Source organism: Bos javanicus, chromosome 4, assembly GCF_032452875.1.
Source record: "Bos javanicus breed banteng chromosome 4, ARS-OSU_banteng_1.0, whole genome shotgun sequence".
NCBI classification, from domain to species: Eukaryota; Metazoa; Chordata; class Mammalia; order Artiodactyla; family Bovidae; genus Bos; species Bos javanicus.
In genome coordinates, this window is record NC_083871.1 from 99,522,797 (window position 1) to 99,540,402 (window position 17,606).

General features: G+C 43.3%; 2 protein-coding genes across 5 annotated transcripts in view; both read right to left on the reverse strand.

The window, feature by feature from the left end:
* The window catches only part of LOC133246454 (solute carrier family 23 member 1-like), a 170,504-nt gene that overhangs the window by 56,430 nt on the left and 96,468 nt on the right, over positions 1-17,606 (reverse strand). The window lies entirely within an intron of this gene.
* Positions 1-17,606, reverse strand: part of LOC133246457 (solute carrier family 23 member 2-like) — a 46,202-nt gene that overhangs the window by 17,146 nt on the left and 11,450 nt on the right. For both annotated transcript variants that reach the window (XM_061414805.1, XM_061414806.1), the window contains exon 2: positions 1,304-1,450. In XM_061414805.1, the coding sequence (XP_061270789.1) occupies positions 1,304-1,450 (147 nt within the window). The remainder of the gene's footprint in view (positions 1-1,303; positions 1,451-17,606) is intronic.

Below are 17,606 nucleotides of genomic sequence, written 5' to 3' on the forward strand. Positions count from 1 at the left end.
AAAATCCTATCACCCCAATGGATGCAGAAAAAAACATTTGACAAAATTCAACACCCTTTCATAATGAAGTATCTACATTATCCATTTTATTGGCTCACAATAATATTTTTAAAAATAGTAATCCATTTGCTTCTCTTCTTTTGTGGAAAAGCACCAGGAAGCAAACAAAAAAGTATATCCCATCCCTGATATTCCACATTGAACATTTGGGGATGAAAATGAAAATGAATCCATCTATGAGATTAAAGATTCAAGCTACAAAAAGTTACAAAACAAATAGTAAAAGTTGAAAGCTCCCTTCCTTTTTCTAGTTCCTCAACCCAAGGTTAAATACCTCTATTAGTTTCTTATGATTCCTTCAAAACATGCAAAAATTACTACATATACTTATTTCTGCTGTTCTATCTCTATTTTTGTTTGTTAGTCTTTAACATAAAAAAAATCACACTATACACAGTTATTTACTTGACTTTTTTCATTTAATCTATGTTGGTGATCATTTTTTAACTGCAAGGTAAATATATCCTTCTCTTTCTAACAGCTATATTAAAAAATTATTTGTTAGAATATACCACAGTTCTCTAAGATGGATATTTTGGGGGTGTTTCTGGGTTTTGTTTGCTGTTGTGATTTTACGATTAATCAATAGAACCACTTTGTACTTATCTTAACAAGTCTTGCCAGCATATCTAGAGAGAAATTCTTAAAAAAAATTTTTTTTTGTTTCATTTGGCCATGCCACGCGATTTGTGGGAACTTAGTTCCACTACCAGGGATTGAACCCATGCCCTTGGTAGTGAAATGATGGACTCCTAACCACTGGATCACTGGGGAATTCTCTACAGAAAAATTCTTGAGCATTAGGGCCTGGGTTAAATAACATGTGTTTTACAAGTTAATAGAAAAGTTGCACCAGATAACATTCCAAAAAGTGTTTGACAATGCTTGTTTTCCAATATTCCCCAAGCACTGGTTATGAAACATTTCAGCTGTTGCCAAAAAAATAATAATTGCTATCTTGGTAAAACAAAATAAAACAAAACTCACAATGGCCCAGTTGGTGTCCTTGATGTGACCTATTAGCTTAGCATGGGGGAGAATCTTCCCCTACTCCCTGCCCCCATCCCCAAACTCCGTGGGAGAAAAGAGAGCCTGGAGGAGCCTTGAGTCCCCTAAAGGTCAACAGCATGGAAGCCAAAAACATGAGCAACTGAAGTTAGATCTTGACTAATTTGACCTGTGTGTGTCGATGTGCCTTTTGAGACAGAGCCTCCTTGCACCCAATGCTTCTGTGTCCCATTACCTGGATCCCCAAGAAGATGCAGAGATACCATGGTGGGATATCCAGGATGCCATAAGCCATGTGGCTGCTGCTGGAACTCTTGAGCTGGCCATCCTTCTTGCTGCCTTGATCACCTTCATGGGAGCTGAGCACACCATCACCCCTCTGCTGGGAAAAAGACAAAAACACGTTTGAGCATTTCAAGAGGAATCAAGTGCATTTTGATGCCAAAAGCTTGGCCTCTATGCACCAGTGTCAAATCAAATCTCGGAGACAGAGTTTTGGATGAAGTAGAAAAGAATAGCTTATTGCTTTGCCAGGCAAAGGGGAACACAGTGGCTCCTGCCCTCGAAAACTGTATGTCTCCACCCAGTGGGATTTGGTGAGAAGTTTTATAGCAACGGCTCAAGCATGGGGCTGCTAATAAGATTAGGCCGTGTACAGTTCAGTTCACTCAGTCGTGTCCGACTCTTTGTGACCCCATGGACTGCAGCACGCCAGGCCTCACTGTCCATCACCAACTCATGGAGTTTACTCAAACTCATGTCCATCAAGTCGGTGATGCCATCCAACCATCTTATCCTCTGTTATCCCTTCTCCTCCTGCCTTCAATCTTTCCCAGCATCAGAGTCTTTCAAATGACTCAGTTCTTCCCATTAGGTGGCCAAAGTATTGGGCGTTTCAGCTACAGCATCAGTCCTTCCAATGAATACTCAGGACTGATTTGCTTTAGGATGGACTGGCTGGAACTCTTTGCAGCCCAAGAGACTCTCAAGAGTCTTCTCCAACACCACAGTTCAAAAGCATCAATTCTTTGGCACTCAGCTATCTTTATAGTTCAACTCTCACATCCATACATGACCACTGGAAAAACCATAGCTTTAACTAGATGGACCTTTGTTGGCAAAGTAATGTCTCTGCTTTTTAATATGCTGTCTAGGTTGGTCATAGCTTTTCTTCCAAAGAGCAAGTGTCTTTTAATTTCATGGCTGCAGACACCATCTACAGTGATTTTGGAGCCCCCCAAAATAAAGTCAGCCACTGTTTCCATTGCTTCCCCATCTATTTGCCATGAAGTGATGGGACCGGATGCCATGATCTTTGTTTTCTGAATGTTGAGCTTTAAGCCAACTTTTTTACTCTCGTCTTTCACCTTCATCAAGAGTCTCTTTAGTTCTTTGCTTTCTGCCATAAGGGTGGTGTCATTTGCATATCTGAGGTTATTGATATTTCCTCTGGCAATCTTGATTCCAGCTTGTGCTTCATCCAGCCTAGTGTTTCTCATGATGTACTCTGCATATAAGTTAAATAAGAAAGGTGACAATATACAGCCCTGACGAACTCCTTTTCCTATTTGGAACCAGTCTGTTGTTCCATGTCCAGTTCTAACTGTTGCTTCCTGAGCTGCATACTCAGGCGATTTCTCAGGATTTCTCAGGAGGCAGGTCAGGTGGTCATGTATTCCCATCTCTTTCAGAATTTTCCACAGTTTGTTGTGATCCACAAGTCAAAGGCTTTGGCATAGCCAATAAAGCAGAAGTAGACGTTTTTCTGGCACTCTCTTGCTTTTTCGATGATCCAAGGTTGTTGGCAACTTGATCTCTGGTTCCTCTGCCTTTTCTAAATCCAGCTTGAACATCTGGAAGTTCATGGTTTATATACTGTTGAAGCCTTGCTTGGAGAATTTTGAGCATTACCTTGTTAGTGTGTGAGATGAGTGCATTTGTGCAGTAGTTTGAGCATTCTTTGGCATTGCCTTTCTTTGGGATTGGAATGAAAACTGGTATTTTCCAGTCCTTTGGCCACTGCTGAGTTTTCCAAATTTGCTGGCATATTGAGCACAGCACTTCACAGCATCATCTTTTAGGACTTGAAATAGCTCAACTGGAATTCCATTACCTCCACTAGCTTTGTTCGTCGTGATGCTTCCTAAGGCCCACTTGACTTCACATTCCAGGATATCTGGCTCTACGTGAGTGATCACACCATCATGATTATCTGGGTCATGAAGATCTTTTTTGGGTAGTTCTTCTGTGAATTCTTGCCACCTCTTCTTAATATGTTCTGCTTCTGTTAGGTCCATACCATTTCTGTCCTTTATTGTACCCTTCGTTGCATGAAATTGCCCCTTGGTATCTCTAAATTTCTTGAAGAGATCTCTAGTCTTTCCCATTCTATTTCTTTCCTCTATTTCTTTGCATTGATCACTGAGGAAGTCTTTCTTATCTCTCCCTGCTCTTCTTTGGAACTCTGCATTCAAATGGGTATATCTTTCCTCTTCTCCTTTGCCTTTCATTTCTATTTTCACAGCTGTTTGTAAGGCCTCCTCAGACAACCATTTTGCCTTTTTGCATTTCTTTTTCTTGGGGATGGTGTTGATTCCTGTCTCCTGTACAATGTCACAAACCTGCGTCTGTAGTTCTTCAGGTACTCTGTCTATCAGATCTAATCCTTTGAATCCATTTCTCATTTCCACTGTAAGGGATTTGATTTAGGTCATACCTAAATGGTCTAGTGGTTTTCCCTACTTTCTTCAATTTAAGTCTGAATTCTGCAATAAGGAGTTCATGATCTAAGCCACAGTCAGCTCCTGGTCTTGTTTTTGCTAACTGTATAGAACTTCTCCTTCTTTGGCTGCAAAGAATATAATCAATCTGATTTCAGTGTTGACCATCTGGTGATGTCCATGTGTAGAGTCTTCTCTGTGTTTTTGGAAGAAGGTGTTTGCTATAACACAGAAAACTAACCAATATGATCACATGGACCACAGCCTTGTCTAACTCAATGAAACTACGAGCCATGCCACGTTGGGCTACACAAGACGGACAGGTCATGGTGGAGAGAGTTCTGACAAAACACGGTCCACTGGAGAAAGGAATGGCAAACTACTTCAGTATTCTTGCCTTGAGAACCCCATGAACAGTATAAAAAGGCAAAAAGTTAGGACATTGAAAGATGAACCCTCCAGGTCCGTAGGTGCCCAATATGCTACTGGAAATCAGTGGAAAACTAACTCCAGAAAGAAAGAAGAGATAGAGTCAAGGCAAAAACAACACCCAGTTGTGGATGTGACTGGTGATGTGAGTAAGGTCCGATGCTGTAAAGAGCAATATTGTGTAGGAACCTGGAATGTTAGGTCCATGAATCAAGGCAAATTGGAAGTGGTCAAACAGGAGATGGTAAGAGTGAACATCAAAATTTTAGGGATCAGTGAACTAAAATGGACTGGAATGGGTGAATTGAACTCAGATGAACATTATATCTACTACCATGGGCAAGAATCCCTTAGAAGAAATGCAGTAGCCATCATAGTCAACAAAAGAGTCTGAAATGCAGTACATGGATGCAATCTCAAAAACAACAGAATGATCTCAGTTCATTTCCAAGGCAAACCATTCAAATCACAGTAATCCAAGTCTGTGCCCCGACCAATAATGCTGAAGAAGCTGAAGTTGATTGGTTCTATTAAGACCTACAAGACCTTCTAGAACTAACACCTAAAAAAGATGTCCTTTTCATTATAGGAGGACTTCCCTGGTGGCTCAGATGGTAAAGCATCTGCCTACAATGTGGGAGACCTGGGTTCAATCCCTGGGTTGGGAAGATCTCCTGGAGAAGGAAATGGAAACCCACTCCAGTATTCTTGCCTGGAAAAATCCCATGGATGGAGGAGCCTGTAGGCTACAGTCCATGGGGTCGCAAAGAGTTGAACTTGACTAAGCGACTTCACTTTTTCATTATAGGGGACTGGAATGCAAAAGTAGAAAGTCAAGGAATACCTGGAGTAACAGGCATATTTGGCCTTGGAGTATGGAATGAAGCAGGGCAAAGGCTAATAGAGTTTTGCCAAGAAAACGCACTGGTCACAGCAAGCACCCTCTTCAAACAACACAAGAGAAGGCTGTGTACAGGGCACTGCTTTAATCTTGTCTCAGGTAATATAATGAGAACCTTGTCCTTGGGCTTCCCTGGTAGGTCAGATAGTAAAGAATCCACCTACAGTGCAGGAGACCCAGGTTTGATCCCTGGGTTGGGAAGATACCCTGGAGAAGGGAATTGCTACCCATTACAATAATCTTGCCTGGAGAATTCCGTGGACACAGGAGCCTGGTGGTCTGCAGCCCGTAGGGTTGCAAAGTGTCAGATATGACTAAGTGACTAACACACACGATCTGATGAGTTTGAGGTTCCTTTAATCTGGAGTGAAGAATAGTGACATCTTCCTCCTTAAAAAAACTAGGAATAAAACTACCATATGATCCAGCAATCCCACTCCTAGGCATATACCCTGCAGAAACCAAAATTGAAAAGGATACATGTATCCCATTGTTCATCACAGCACTATTTACAATAGCTAGAATATGGAAGCAACCTAGATATCCATCAACAGATGAATGGATAAAGAAGTTGTGGTACATATTCAAAATAGAATATTACTTAGCCATAAAAAGAAATGCATTTGAGTCAGTTCTAATGAGGTGGATGAACCTAGAGCCTATTATACAGAGTGAAGTCAGTCAGAAAGAGAAAGATAAATATCATATACTAACACATATATACAGAATCTAGAAAAATGGTACTGAAGAATTTATTTACAGGGCAGCAATGGAGAAATGGACAGAGAGAATAGACTTATGGACATGGGAAGAGAGGAGGACAGGGTGAGATGTATGGAGAGAGTAACATAGAAACTTACTGTGTTTCTATGAAGTAAAATAGATAGCCAATGGGAATTTGCTGTATGTCTCAGGAAACTCAAACAGGGGCTCTGTATCAAGCTAGAGGGGTGGGATAGGGGGGAAGATGTGAGGGAGGTTCAAGAGAGAGCAGATATACATATACCTATGGATGGGGAAACAGTGAAAACAGTGTCAGATTTTATTTTTTGTGGCTCCAAAATCACTGCAGATGGTGACTGCAGCCAAGAAATTAAAAGACGCTTACTCCTTGGAAGGAAAGTTATGACCAACCTAGATAGCATATTGAAAAGCAGAGACATTACTTTGCCAACCAAGGTCCGTGTAGTCAAGGCTATGGTTTTTCCTGTGGTCATGTATGGATGTGACAGTTGGACTGTGAAGAAGGCTGAGCGCTGAAGAATTGATGCTTTTGAACTGTGATGTTGGAGAAGACTCTTGAGAGTCCCTTCGACTGCAAGGAGATCCAACCAGTCCATTCTGAAGGAGATCAGCCTTGGGATTTCTTTGGAAGGAATGATGCTGAAGCTGAAACTCCAGTACTTTGGCCACCTCATGTGAAGAGTTGACTGATTGGAAAAGACTCTGATGCTGGGAGGGATTGGGGGCAGGAGGAGAAGGGGACGACAGAGGATGAGATGGCTGGATGGCATCACTGACTTGATGGACGTGAGTCTGAGTGAACTCCAGGAGTTGGTGACCGACAGGGAGGCCTGGCGTGCTGCAATTCATGGGGTCGCAAAGAGTCGGACACGACTGAGTGACTGAACTGAACTGATGGCTGATTCCTATTGAGGTTTGACCGAAAACAACAAAATTCTGTAAAGCAATTATCCTTCAATTAAAAAACCAAATAAACAAATAAAAAGAATGATGTCATCTTCCATTTATGGGGGGTTTAGTCCTTTTGTTATTGTTGTTCAGTCACTAAGTCATGTCCCACTCTTTGTGACCCCATGCACTGCAGCGCGCCAGGCTTCCTTGTCCTTCACTCTCTCCCAGACTTTGCTCAAATCCATATCCATTGAGTCAGTGATGCTATCTAACCCTCTCATCCTCTGTCATTCTCTTTTGTTTTTGCCGTCAATCTTTTCCACCATCAGGGTCCTTTCCAGTGAGTGTGCTCCTTGCGTCAAGTGGCCAGAGTATTGGAGCTTCAGCATCAGTCCTTCCAATTAATATTCAGGATTGATTTCTTTTAGGACTGACTGGTTTGATCTCCTTGCAGTCCAAGGGACTCTCAAGAGTCTTCTCCAGCACCACAACTTGAAAGCATCAGTTCTTCGGCACTCGGCCTTCTTTGTGGTCTAACTCTCACATCCATACATGACTACTGGAAAAACCATAGCTTTGACTACATGGACCTTTGATGGCAAAGTGATATCTCTGCTTTTTAACATGCTGCCTAGGCTTGTCATAGCTTTCCTTCCAAGGAGCAAATGTCTTTTAATTTCATGGCTGCAGTCACCATCCACAGTGATTTTGGCGCCCAAGAAAATAAAGATACTGTTTTATCTCTTGAGGTGGAACCAGGACCCTGCCCAAAGCCTGCACTATTGTTTCCTGGCTGCTCTCTGTTGTCTCTGAATCCCCTCCTTTCCCTGATTAGCAACTGTTTGAATCTAACCTTTGGGACTCAGGGAAGGTCATGGACGCTGGAGTCTGTTCCCCACAAACAAGGAACAAGAGACATGGAAAGGCTTCTATGCCCAGGATCACCAGAGGCTCCTGCTTAGTTTCACTTTCTTATTACAACCAGACAGATGGACAGCTTTCTAGAGGCAAGAACAATGGTATTGTGGTATATTCTGGCCAGCTTGTGGTTTCTAGATTCAGACTCAAAAGACCAGTGACTTTCTATATTATATATCTGCAGCAAGCCCTAACAGAAAATAAAACTTGTGGAAGAACGAATGGGGATCAACTCCATGGTCAGAAAATGGGCAGAGGAATTCCTTGATAACTCATTCAGTGGTTAGGACTTCATGCTTTCACTGCCAAGGGCATGGGTTCAATCCTTTGTCTGGGAACTAAGAGCCCACACGGTGTAGCCAAAAAAAAAAGTGGGTTTCTCAAGAAAATGTGCAAGGAAATGGGGATTCTGACCCAGATGTTGTGGCTGCCCTTGTTTATGCTCCCAGAGGCCAGCCCTGTGCCAAAGCCCTTATCATAATGTGTTTATTATAATAGACTATTTCCTTATCCATCTCTTCTACTGGAACTGAGTTCCTAGAATGCATTCACTGTCCTTTACTCTCCTTTGTTGTCCCAGCTTCTAGAACAACCCCAATGCTCAATGTAGACTGAGTAAATGCAGGAATGAATGGACATAACACAAATGTAAATAAGTGTAGAACATATAGAATGCTCTAGGGTCAATAGCCAAGTTACATTCCTAAGAGGTTACTCCAAATTAACTTTGAATCATAAACTCTGTCCTCCAATTTATTGGCTATATAGTTTACCAAACTTGGGCAAATTATTAACATTTATAAGTCTTATTTTTCTGATCTATGTAACAAAAATGTTAATAACACCTACTTCATAGATGAAAAAATTAAATTGGAACATGAAGAAATGCGGAGATGTTGCTCAAAGGATATAAACAAATAGTATAACATGAATAGGTTCTGGGAAACTAATGTACAGTGTGGTGATTATAGTTAATAATCAGATCAGATCAGATCAGTCACTCAGTCGTGTCCGACTCTTTGTGACCCCATGAATCGCAGCACGCCAGGCCTCCCTGTCGGTCACCAACTCCTGGAGTTCACTCAGACTCATGTCCATCCAGTCAGTGATGCCATCCAGCCATCTCATCCTCTGTTGTCCCCTTCTCCTCCTGCCCCCAATCCCTCCCAGCATCACAGTCTTTTCCAATGAGTCAACTCTTCACATGAGGTGGCCAAAGTACTGGAGTTTCAGCTTCAGCATCATTCCTTCCAAAGAAATCCCAGGGCTGATCTCCTTCAGAATGGACTGGTTGGATCGCCTTGCAGTCCAAGGGACTCACAAGAGTCTTCTCCAACACCACAGTTCAAAAGCATCAATTCTTCAGCGCTCAGCCTTCTTCACAGTCCAACTGTCACATCCATACATGACCACAGGAAAAACCATAGCCTTGACTACACGGACCTTGGTTGGCAAAGTAATGTCTCTATCTAGGTTGAATATACTATCTAGGTTGGTCTAAATTTCCTTCCAAGGAGTAAGCGTCTTTTAATTTCATCCTGCAATCACCATCTGCAGTGATTTTGGAGCCCAGAAAAATAAAGTCTGACACTGTTTCCATTGTTTCCCCATGTATTTCCCATGAAGTGATGGGATCGGATGCCATGATCTTCGTTTTCTGAATGTTGAGCATTAAGCCAACTTTTTCACTCTCCACTTTCACTTTCATCAAGAGGCTCTTTAGTTCCTCTTCACTTTCTGCCATAAGGGTGGTGTCATCTGCATATCTGAGGTTATTGATATTTCTCCCGGCAATCTTGATTCCAGCTTGTGTTTCTTCCAGTCCAGCGTTTCTCATGATGTACTCTGCATAGAAGTTAAATAAGCATGGTGACAATATACAGCCTTGACGTACTCCTTTTCCTATTTGGAACCAGTCTGTTGTTCCATGTCCAGTTCTAACTGTTGCTTCCTGACCTGCATACAAATTTCTCAAGAGGCAGATCAGGTGGTCTGGTATTCCCATCTCTTTCAGGATTTTACACAGTTTATTGTGATCCACACAGTCAAAGGCTTTGGAATAGTCAATTAAGCAGAAATAGATGTTTTTCTGGAACTCTCTTGCTTTTTCCATGATCCAGCGGATGTTCGCAATTGATCTCTGGTTCCTCTGCCTTTTCTAAAACCAGCTTGAACACCAGCAAGTTCACGGTTCACATATTGCTGAAGCCTGGCTTGGAGAATTTTGAGCATTACTTTACTAGCGTGTGAGATGAGTGCAATTGTGCGGTAGTTTGAGCATTCTTTGGCATTGCCTTCCTTTGGGATTGGAATGAAAACTGACCTTTTCCAGTCCTGTGGCCACTGCTGAGTTTTCCAAATTTTCTGGCATATTGAGTGCAGCACTTTCACAGCATCATCTTTCAGGATTTGGAATAGCTCAACTGGAATTCTATCACCTCCTCTAGCTTTAATACTGTATTATATATTTGAAAGTTGCTAAGAGAGTAAATCCTAAATGTTTTCAGCACAAAAAAGAAGTGGTGACTGCATGCCGTGATGGAGGGGTTAACTACTAAGAACTGCTGCCTAGTCACTAAGTCACTTCAGTCATGTCCGACTCTTTGAGACCCCATGGGCCATAGCCTGCCAGGCTTCTCTGTCCATGGGATTCTCCAGGCAAGAATACTAGAGTGGATAGCCATGCCCTCCTCCAGGGGACCTACTCAGCCCAGGGATCAAACCCAAATCTGTTGAGTCTCCTGCATTGGCAGGCAGTTGTTGATCACTAGCGATACCTAGGAATCTATTAATAACTGCTATGGTGGTAATCATTTTGCAGCATATAATTGTATCAGGTCAATCTCTTGGACGGTTTAAGCTTACACAATGTTATATGTCAATTACATCTAATAAACCTCGGGAAAAAACCAGAGCATGAAGTACATAGTCCAGTGTCCTGCCTGCATGGTGCACCTACCCAATAAGTATTAGCTGCTATAATTATGATAAGCTTCTGGTCCTATGTTTCAAAGGCTTTTAACTCATACTTGAGTGACATTAGAGCATCTGTAGGTGAGAGGAATAGGAAAACAATGTCTTCAGTGTGGCCAGAATGGGGCAAGGCCACCAGCATGAAGATCAGGCAATTAGGTGACAAGCCCCAGCAGGGTCCTGGGCCCTGGTCAGACCACAGAGGAATAGCAGGTTCTGCACAGTGGCACAGCCAGTGTGCCCTGAAGATAGTGTGGGCTTCTCACAGAGAAAGTTCTGGAAAGGATGTTAAAGGTACCCATACCAACACCAACCTTCATAGTCAAGCACCCTTTACTCAGCACAGCCTCAAAGAACAACTTCTGAACTGAAGCTGCACTATGACTCCTGGGAATGCTAATCACTTCAATGCTATGGGCTTCTCCTATACAAAAAACCTGCTATTTTTTGTGACTATATTGATATAAAGATACATTATTATGTACTAAAAAATTTCTCTTTTGTCTAAAAATTATTGGTTTTTTTTCCTTCTGATTTTAAAAGAAATGGGAGCAAAATTGTGGGCACAGACACCATGGCTACTCTCCCTAAAGATCAGTGGCCCTGCTCTAGAGAAGTAGGAGAAGCAGATGAATCGGGGGCAAGGGGTCACCAGTTGCTTTGAAGTGGAGAGAGACAAGAAAGCCACCAGATCAAGAACTGGGTGTTTGTCCCCTACCTCTTCCAGAACAGCACTGGAACATCATATTCTAAGACAGGGTTTCTCAACCTCAGCACCATTGCCATTTTGGACAGGATAATTCTTCCTTGTGTTGTGTGTGTTCATGGCAGGGGTTGGGGTGTATCATGCACCCTAAGATATTTAGAAGCATCTTTGGCCTGGACCCCCTAGATGCCAGTGGCAAGCCCTTGCCCTCACCTTCAGTTGTGACGACCCAAAATGACTCCAGACATTGCCAAATGTCACCAGCAGGGTAAAAATCACCCCCAGTTAAGACCTGCCATTTTAAGGGTGTTGTTCAGATCCCACCAGGGAAGCTGCAACTAAGGACAATTCTGGCTGACGTGGAGAGTGGGTGGGATAGATGTGCCATCTCCACGTGGAGACAGAGGAAGCCAGTCCTCCTCCTCCATGGGATGGACCACAAATCGGATCTCAGCTCTCCCAGTAAGCGGGGGCCCCACCACGGGCGATGGAGAAAATTTCCCAGAGTGCTAAGGTCCAGGCAGTGGGAGGAGCTCGGGGCTGCGGTCAGGCTTGCAGAGAGTGGGTGCACTGAGTCAGCCACAGCACAGCCCTGCAGAGTCACCCTGTTCCTGTGGCTCGGTGCAGCGTTTGCCCATGAATCTATTATTTAGTTTCTGAAACTTAAATGCAAGAGTTTTGCTTCTACTCATCTATTCAGCAATGCCTGGAAGCATGCCTCCCAAACCTGCTGCAGGAAGCCTTCCCTAACTTCTCTCCACTCCCGGACTACTGCCCCAGCATGCCTCACAGCCATAACACGGTTTCCTCATCCAAAAGCCCATAAAGTCCCATGACTTCTCTACTCCATCAATAGCACAGAGTTAGTGCTCACAGCACAATCTGTTGAGTGAAAAATAAATAAATAAATAAACACATGCATAAATTAATGACCATAAAGATTCTCTCATTGACTTTTTAAAATAAATTCATAACTGGTTAGAACTCTTTGGCAACATTATGCTGATCCTGTTTGGATTCCTGAAAAGAAGGCTGTCCTGATGCAGCTTCGATACTTGGATTGGATGTGAAAGAAGGGTGATTTTGCCTAAGCAGGTCAAGGCCAAGCCAAAGATAGCCTGGAGGTGCCCAAGGAAACTCCGGAGCACTTTTCGCGAGGTTTTAGTGACCGCGTGGTGCAGTCCTTGAATACAACCGCAGAAGAACCGGCTGAAGAAAAGAGGAGAGGCAGAAGGAAAAGAATGGTTGTTGATTGGCTGGCTGGTTGATTGACGCTGCGTAGGCTACACGGAACAGCAGAGCACGTTGTTTGAACTGGGGCCCCGGTGGTCTGTCAGTGCCCTGCTTGGCAGCCATTAGCACATCACTTCCTCTCTCTCAGACTCCGTGTCCCCTTCTGACTCTGGGAGGGTTGCAAAAATACTCAAAAGTGTATGTGGCTTCCTGTTATGTGCGCCTGTGAATGAACTCACACGACTCGGGCAGGTACAGCTCTAGCAAACTCACCTCATACCTTCTCCCAAGACCCCTTGGAATTCTCAGAAAGGTGAAGGGGTGGCAGGGGGTGGGGGGAGGTTTTGATGGGGACAGTAGCGGGGATGTTAGTTTGGGGCCTTCTCCCACCCCCCCCCCGCCCCCCCGCCATTAAGGGTCAATGAATGACTCTTCATTCTTTATGGCAAAAAGTAAAGAAGAACTAAAGAGCCTCTTGATCCAAGTGAAAGAGAGTGAAAAAGTTGGCTTAAAGTTCAACATTCAGAAAACTAAGATCATGGCATCTGGTCCCATCACTTCATGGCAAATAGATGGGGAAACAGTGGAAACAGTGGCTGACTATATTTTTCTGGGCTCCAAAATCACTGCATATGGTGACTGCAGCCATGAAATTAAAAGACGCTTACTCCTTGGAAGGAAAGTTGTGACCAACCTAGACAGCATATTAAAAAGCAGAGATATTACTTTGTCAACAAAGGTGCGTCTAGTCAAGGCTATGGTTTTTCCAGTAGTCATGTATGGATGTGAGAGTTGGACTATAAAGAAAGCTGAGTGCTGAAGAATTGATGCTTTTGAACTGTGGTGTTGGAGAAGACCCTTGAGAGTCCCTTGGACTGCAAAGAGATCCAACCAGTACATCCTAAAGGAGATCAGTCCTGGGTGTTCATTGGTAGGACTGATGTTGAAGCTGAAACTCCAATACTTTGGCCACCTCATGTGAAGAGCTGACTCATTTGAAAAGACCCTAATGCTGGGAAAGATTGAAGGCAGGAGGAGAAGGGGACGACAGAGGATGAGATGGTTGGATGGCATCACCAACTCAATAGACATGGGTTTGGGTGGACTCTGGGAGTTGGTGATGGACAGGAAGGCCTGGTGTGCTGCGATTCATGGGGTCACAAAGAGTCGGACACGAGTGAGCAACTGAACTGAACTGAACTGAATGACTCAGGACTTCCCTGGTGGTCCCGTGGTTAAGATTGCCTTCCAATGAAGGGAGTGAGGGTTCGATCCCAGGTTAGGGAGCTAAGATCCTACATGCCCAGTGGCCAAAAAAACAAAACATGAAAGAGAAGAAGTATTATAACAAATTCAATAAAGACTTTGAAATTGGTCAACATCAGAAAACAATCTTAAAAAAAAAAGTCAGTGACTCAAAGAGTGTTCTCTGCCTGATGACTGAATATTCTAAGTTTGTCTGGATATCAATCTGGACATGATGAGGCTATGGAAACCACTTCTGTAATTGCTTTACAACACTTTTCTGGGAAATTGTCCTTGTATGAGGCCCAACATGGAAAAAAATTAGTACTTAAGAGTGGAGAAAAACTTATCTTCCTTGAGAACAGCTGGTTCTTCACTCTGATAAGAGTGTGTGACTTCTGTGAAGCATGTCAGCTATGGCTGGTAGAACGCACAGAGCCTGATCAAAATACATCTTTTGCTGTAAAGCACTTCGTGTCACTTACATAAAGTGCTGGGGCAAAAAATCAAATAAGCAGGTACACAGTGGGCTAAGATTCCTGTGTGTCAGAGATGAGTCACTAGCATATTAAAGATATACATAGAAATGTGACATCCCAGAGATATTGTAGAGCAGGGGCTTCCCAGATGGAGGTGGAAAAAGCCCCACCTCAGGGCATATCCAGATGGGGGAAGTGACTTTATCCCAGGGGAATCCCTGGTCAGTAAAATTCTGTAACTCTCAGACTTCTCTGGTGGCCCAGTGATTAAGATTCTGAGCTCCCAATGCAGGGGGTCCAGGTTCAACCTTTGGTCAGGGAACTAGATGGCACATGCCTCAACCAGGAGTTCACATGCTGCAATTAAGACCTGGCATGGCCAAATAAATAATTTGTTTTTAAGTCTATGACTCTTATAGTGGCAGAAGAATGCCTACAATCCCCTTTTTCAAGGAAGAATAAACTCTTAATGAAGCTTCCACATGAGTCAGCACTGGTATGAGAAGACGGGCCACAAGCTTTTCTTCTGACTGGAAGAGTCTATCAGCTCAAAACACGGGCTGTAATTTCACCAAAACACTTGCTCAAAGAGGCATTCTGTTGAGGTGTGGCATTTTATAGCGCTTTACAGTTTGCAAAGAGCTTCCAATGCATCCTCTCATTTGATTCTCACAACCCAGTTTCCAGAGAGGAGATTGAGGCTCAGTGAGATTACATGACTTGTCCCAGGTCCCCTTGTAAATGGGAGAATGAAACTCTCCTCTCCTGGTTGAGGGCAGTTGCTGGCAGGTGCATTCCTGTGTGTACAGGGACAGCGTGTCCTCTCTCTGGAGCAGAGCAGCAGAGCAGGAGGAGGCTGGCACAGAGGGAACAGCAGTAGGAAGGAGGATTCCTGGGGGGAAATGAATCCCTTGGCCCTCTGACTCCATCCACCCCACAACACAGCCTCCTGCTCCCCAACTTGCCCCCTAGGTTTGTTTCCTAACACTTCCAGTCAACTGACTCCAGCCATTGGGATTGTCCAGGTCTCTCCAAACATGGCTGGGGAATCTGTCTTCCCCGTGTTTATATCCCTAGAAGTTTCTAACAAAGCAATATGCACATGAAAACCAAAACATCTCAGAGTAGTGGCCTTTTAATTTGGGTGCTGAGACCGAGGCTTTGAGGAAAATGACAAGACAGTTCACTGAATAAAGACAGATATGTGCCCAGACCCTACCACTCCCTACTGGCTTCAGGTGTGCTAAAGATGTGGAAAAAAATCACAGCTTTCAAAAATAGAGTCTTCAACTTATTTCCCAAGCTGTTTTTTTTTTTTTTTTTTGCTTCTATGAGATGGTGACAGAAGTTTTAAAAAAATTTTTTAAAGGGGAGGAGGAGCTAAGATGGTGGTGGAGTAGGACGGGGAGAACACTTTCTCCCCCACAAATTCATCAAAAGAACATTTAAACGCCGAGTAAATTCCACAAAACAACTTCTAAATGCCGGCAGAGGACATCAGGCACCCAGAAAAGCAACCCAAGTCTTTGAAAGGAGGTAGGAAGAAATATAAAAGACAAAAAAAGGCACAAAAGAGGGAGGGATGGAGTTCCGTCTCGGGAAGGGAGTCTTAAAAAGAAAGAAGTTTCCAAACACCAGGAAACCTTCTCACTGCTGAATCTGTGCCAAGCCTTGGAAGCACAGAGGGCAACATAACAGGGAGGAAAATAAATAAACAATTAAAACCCGCACATTGCGAGCCCTACGGTAACTCCCCCAGCGGAGAAGCAGCGCAGAAGCCTGCATCCGCCATTAGCAAGCAGGGGCTGGGCAGGAAGGCTAGGCGCGGGCTGCATCCCAAGAATCTGGCCTGAATACCCCGAGCGCTATCTGAGCGAAATAATTTGGGCTAGCAAACCAGACTGTGGGATATCTACCACGCGAAAAGCCAGCCCTAACCTATGACACCGCCAGGCCCACGCACGGAACAAAGGACTGAACAGAGATAGCCGGCGGCAGACCATCCCCCTCCGGTGATAGGCAGCCAGAGCCAGAAAGGGTCAATCGCAGCCCCAGAGAGACATTATCTATAAAACTGTAAGCAGGCTTCTTTGCTAACTAAAACTTCTTGGGGGTCTGAACAATCAACATCTGCCTGAGAAGGTGTGCCGGTTGTACACCTAGATAACCGAGCGGCGGGAAGGCGATAAGTCGCAGCAATCGCGCGTGCCAAACACCTCATCACCTGAGCTGCTCGGATCTGGGAAGGGCACAAAATGCAGGCCCAACCAAGAGTCTGCGCCTCTGAGGACTACCCAAGTGCCTGAACCTGAGCGGCTTGGACCTGGGAAGTACAGGCAGCCCAGGGCCGGCCACAGATGGTTCCCAGCGGAGCAACCTAGAGCCTGAGCAGCGTGGGCAGAGAGGCTACACGTGCCGTGAACGGGGGGCAGGCTCAGTGTGGCTGAGGCACTGCAAGCACACGCCAGTGTTATTTGTTTGCAGCATCCCTCCCTACCTCCCCTCAGTGCAACTGAACAAGGGAGCCTAAAAAAAAAAAAGTGTCCTCCACCATCCCCTTTGTGTTAGGGCGGAAACCAGACACTGAAGAGACCAGCAAACTATAAGAAAAAGCTATAACAGAGGGAACCACCTTGGAAGCTACAGGCAATAGATTAAAACCCTGTGGTTACTACCAACTACATAGGAAGGGGCCTATAGATCTTGAGAAATATAAGTCAGACCAAGGAACTAGCCAAAAATGAACTGAACCCACAATACTCACAACAAAACCAGAGAAAGTCCTAGATATATTTTTACCATTTATATGATCATTCTTTCTTTCTTTCTTTTTAATTACTTTTTTAATTAAAAAAATTTTAAGTCCTCTATTATTCCTTTAATTTCCACTTTTATAACCGATTACTTTGCAAAAAAAAAAAAAGAAGAAGACCCTATTTTTTTAAAGCAAACTTCATATATATATTTTTTTTATAATTTTTTTGACCTTTTTTTTTTCCTTCTTTTCTTTAACATTGTATTTTTGAAATTCCAAACTCTACTCTAGATTTTTAATTTTAGCTTTTTGGTATTTGTTATCAATTTTGTACCTATAGTTTTGTTTGTTTGTTTGTTTGTTTTTTATAATTTTTGTGACCCTTTTTTCTTTTTTCTTTTTCTTTTTCTCTGTATCTTTCTCTTCTTCTTTTAAATAACATTGTATATCTGAAATTCCAAACTCTACTCTAGATTTTTAATTTATGCTTTTTGGTATTTGTTATCAATTTTGTACCTGTATTTTTTTTTTGAAGATTTATGCG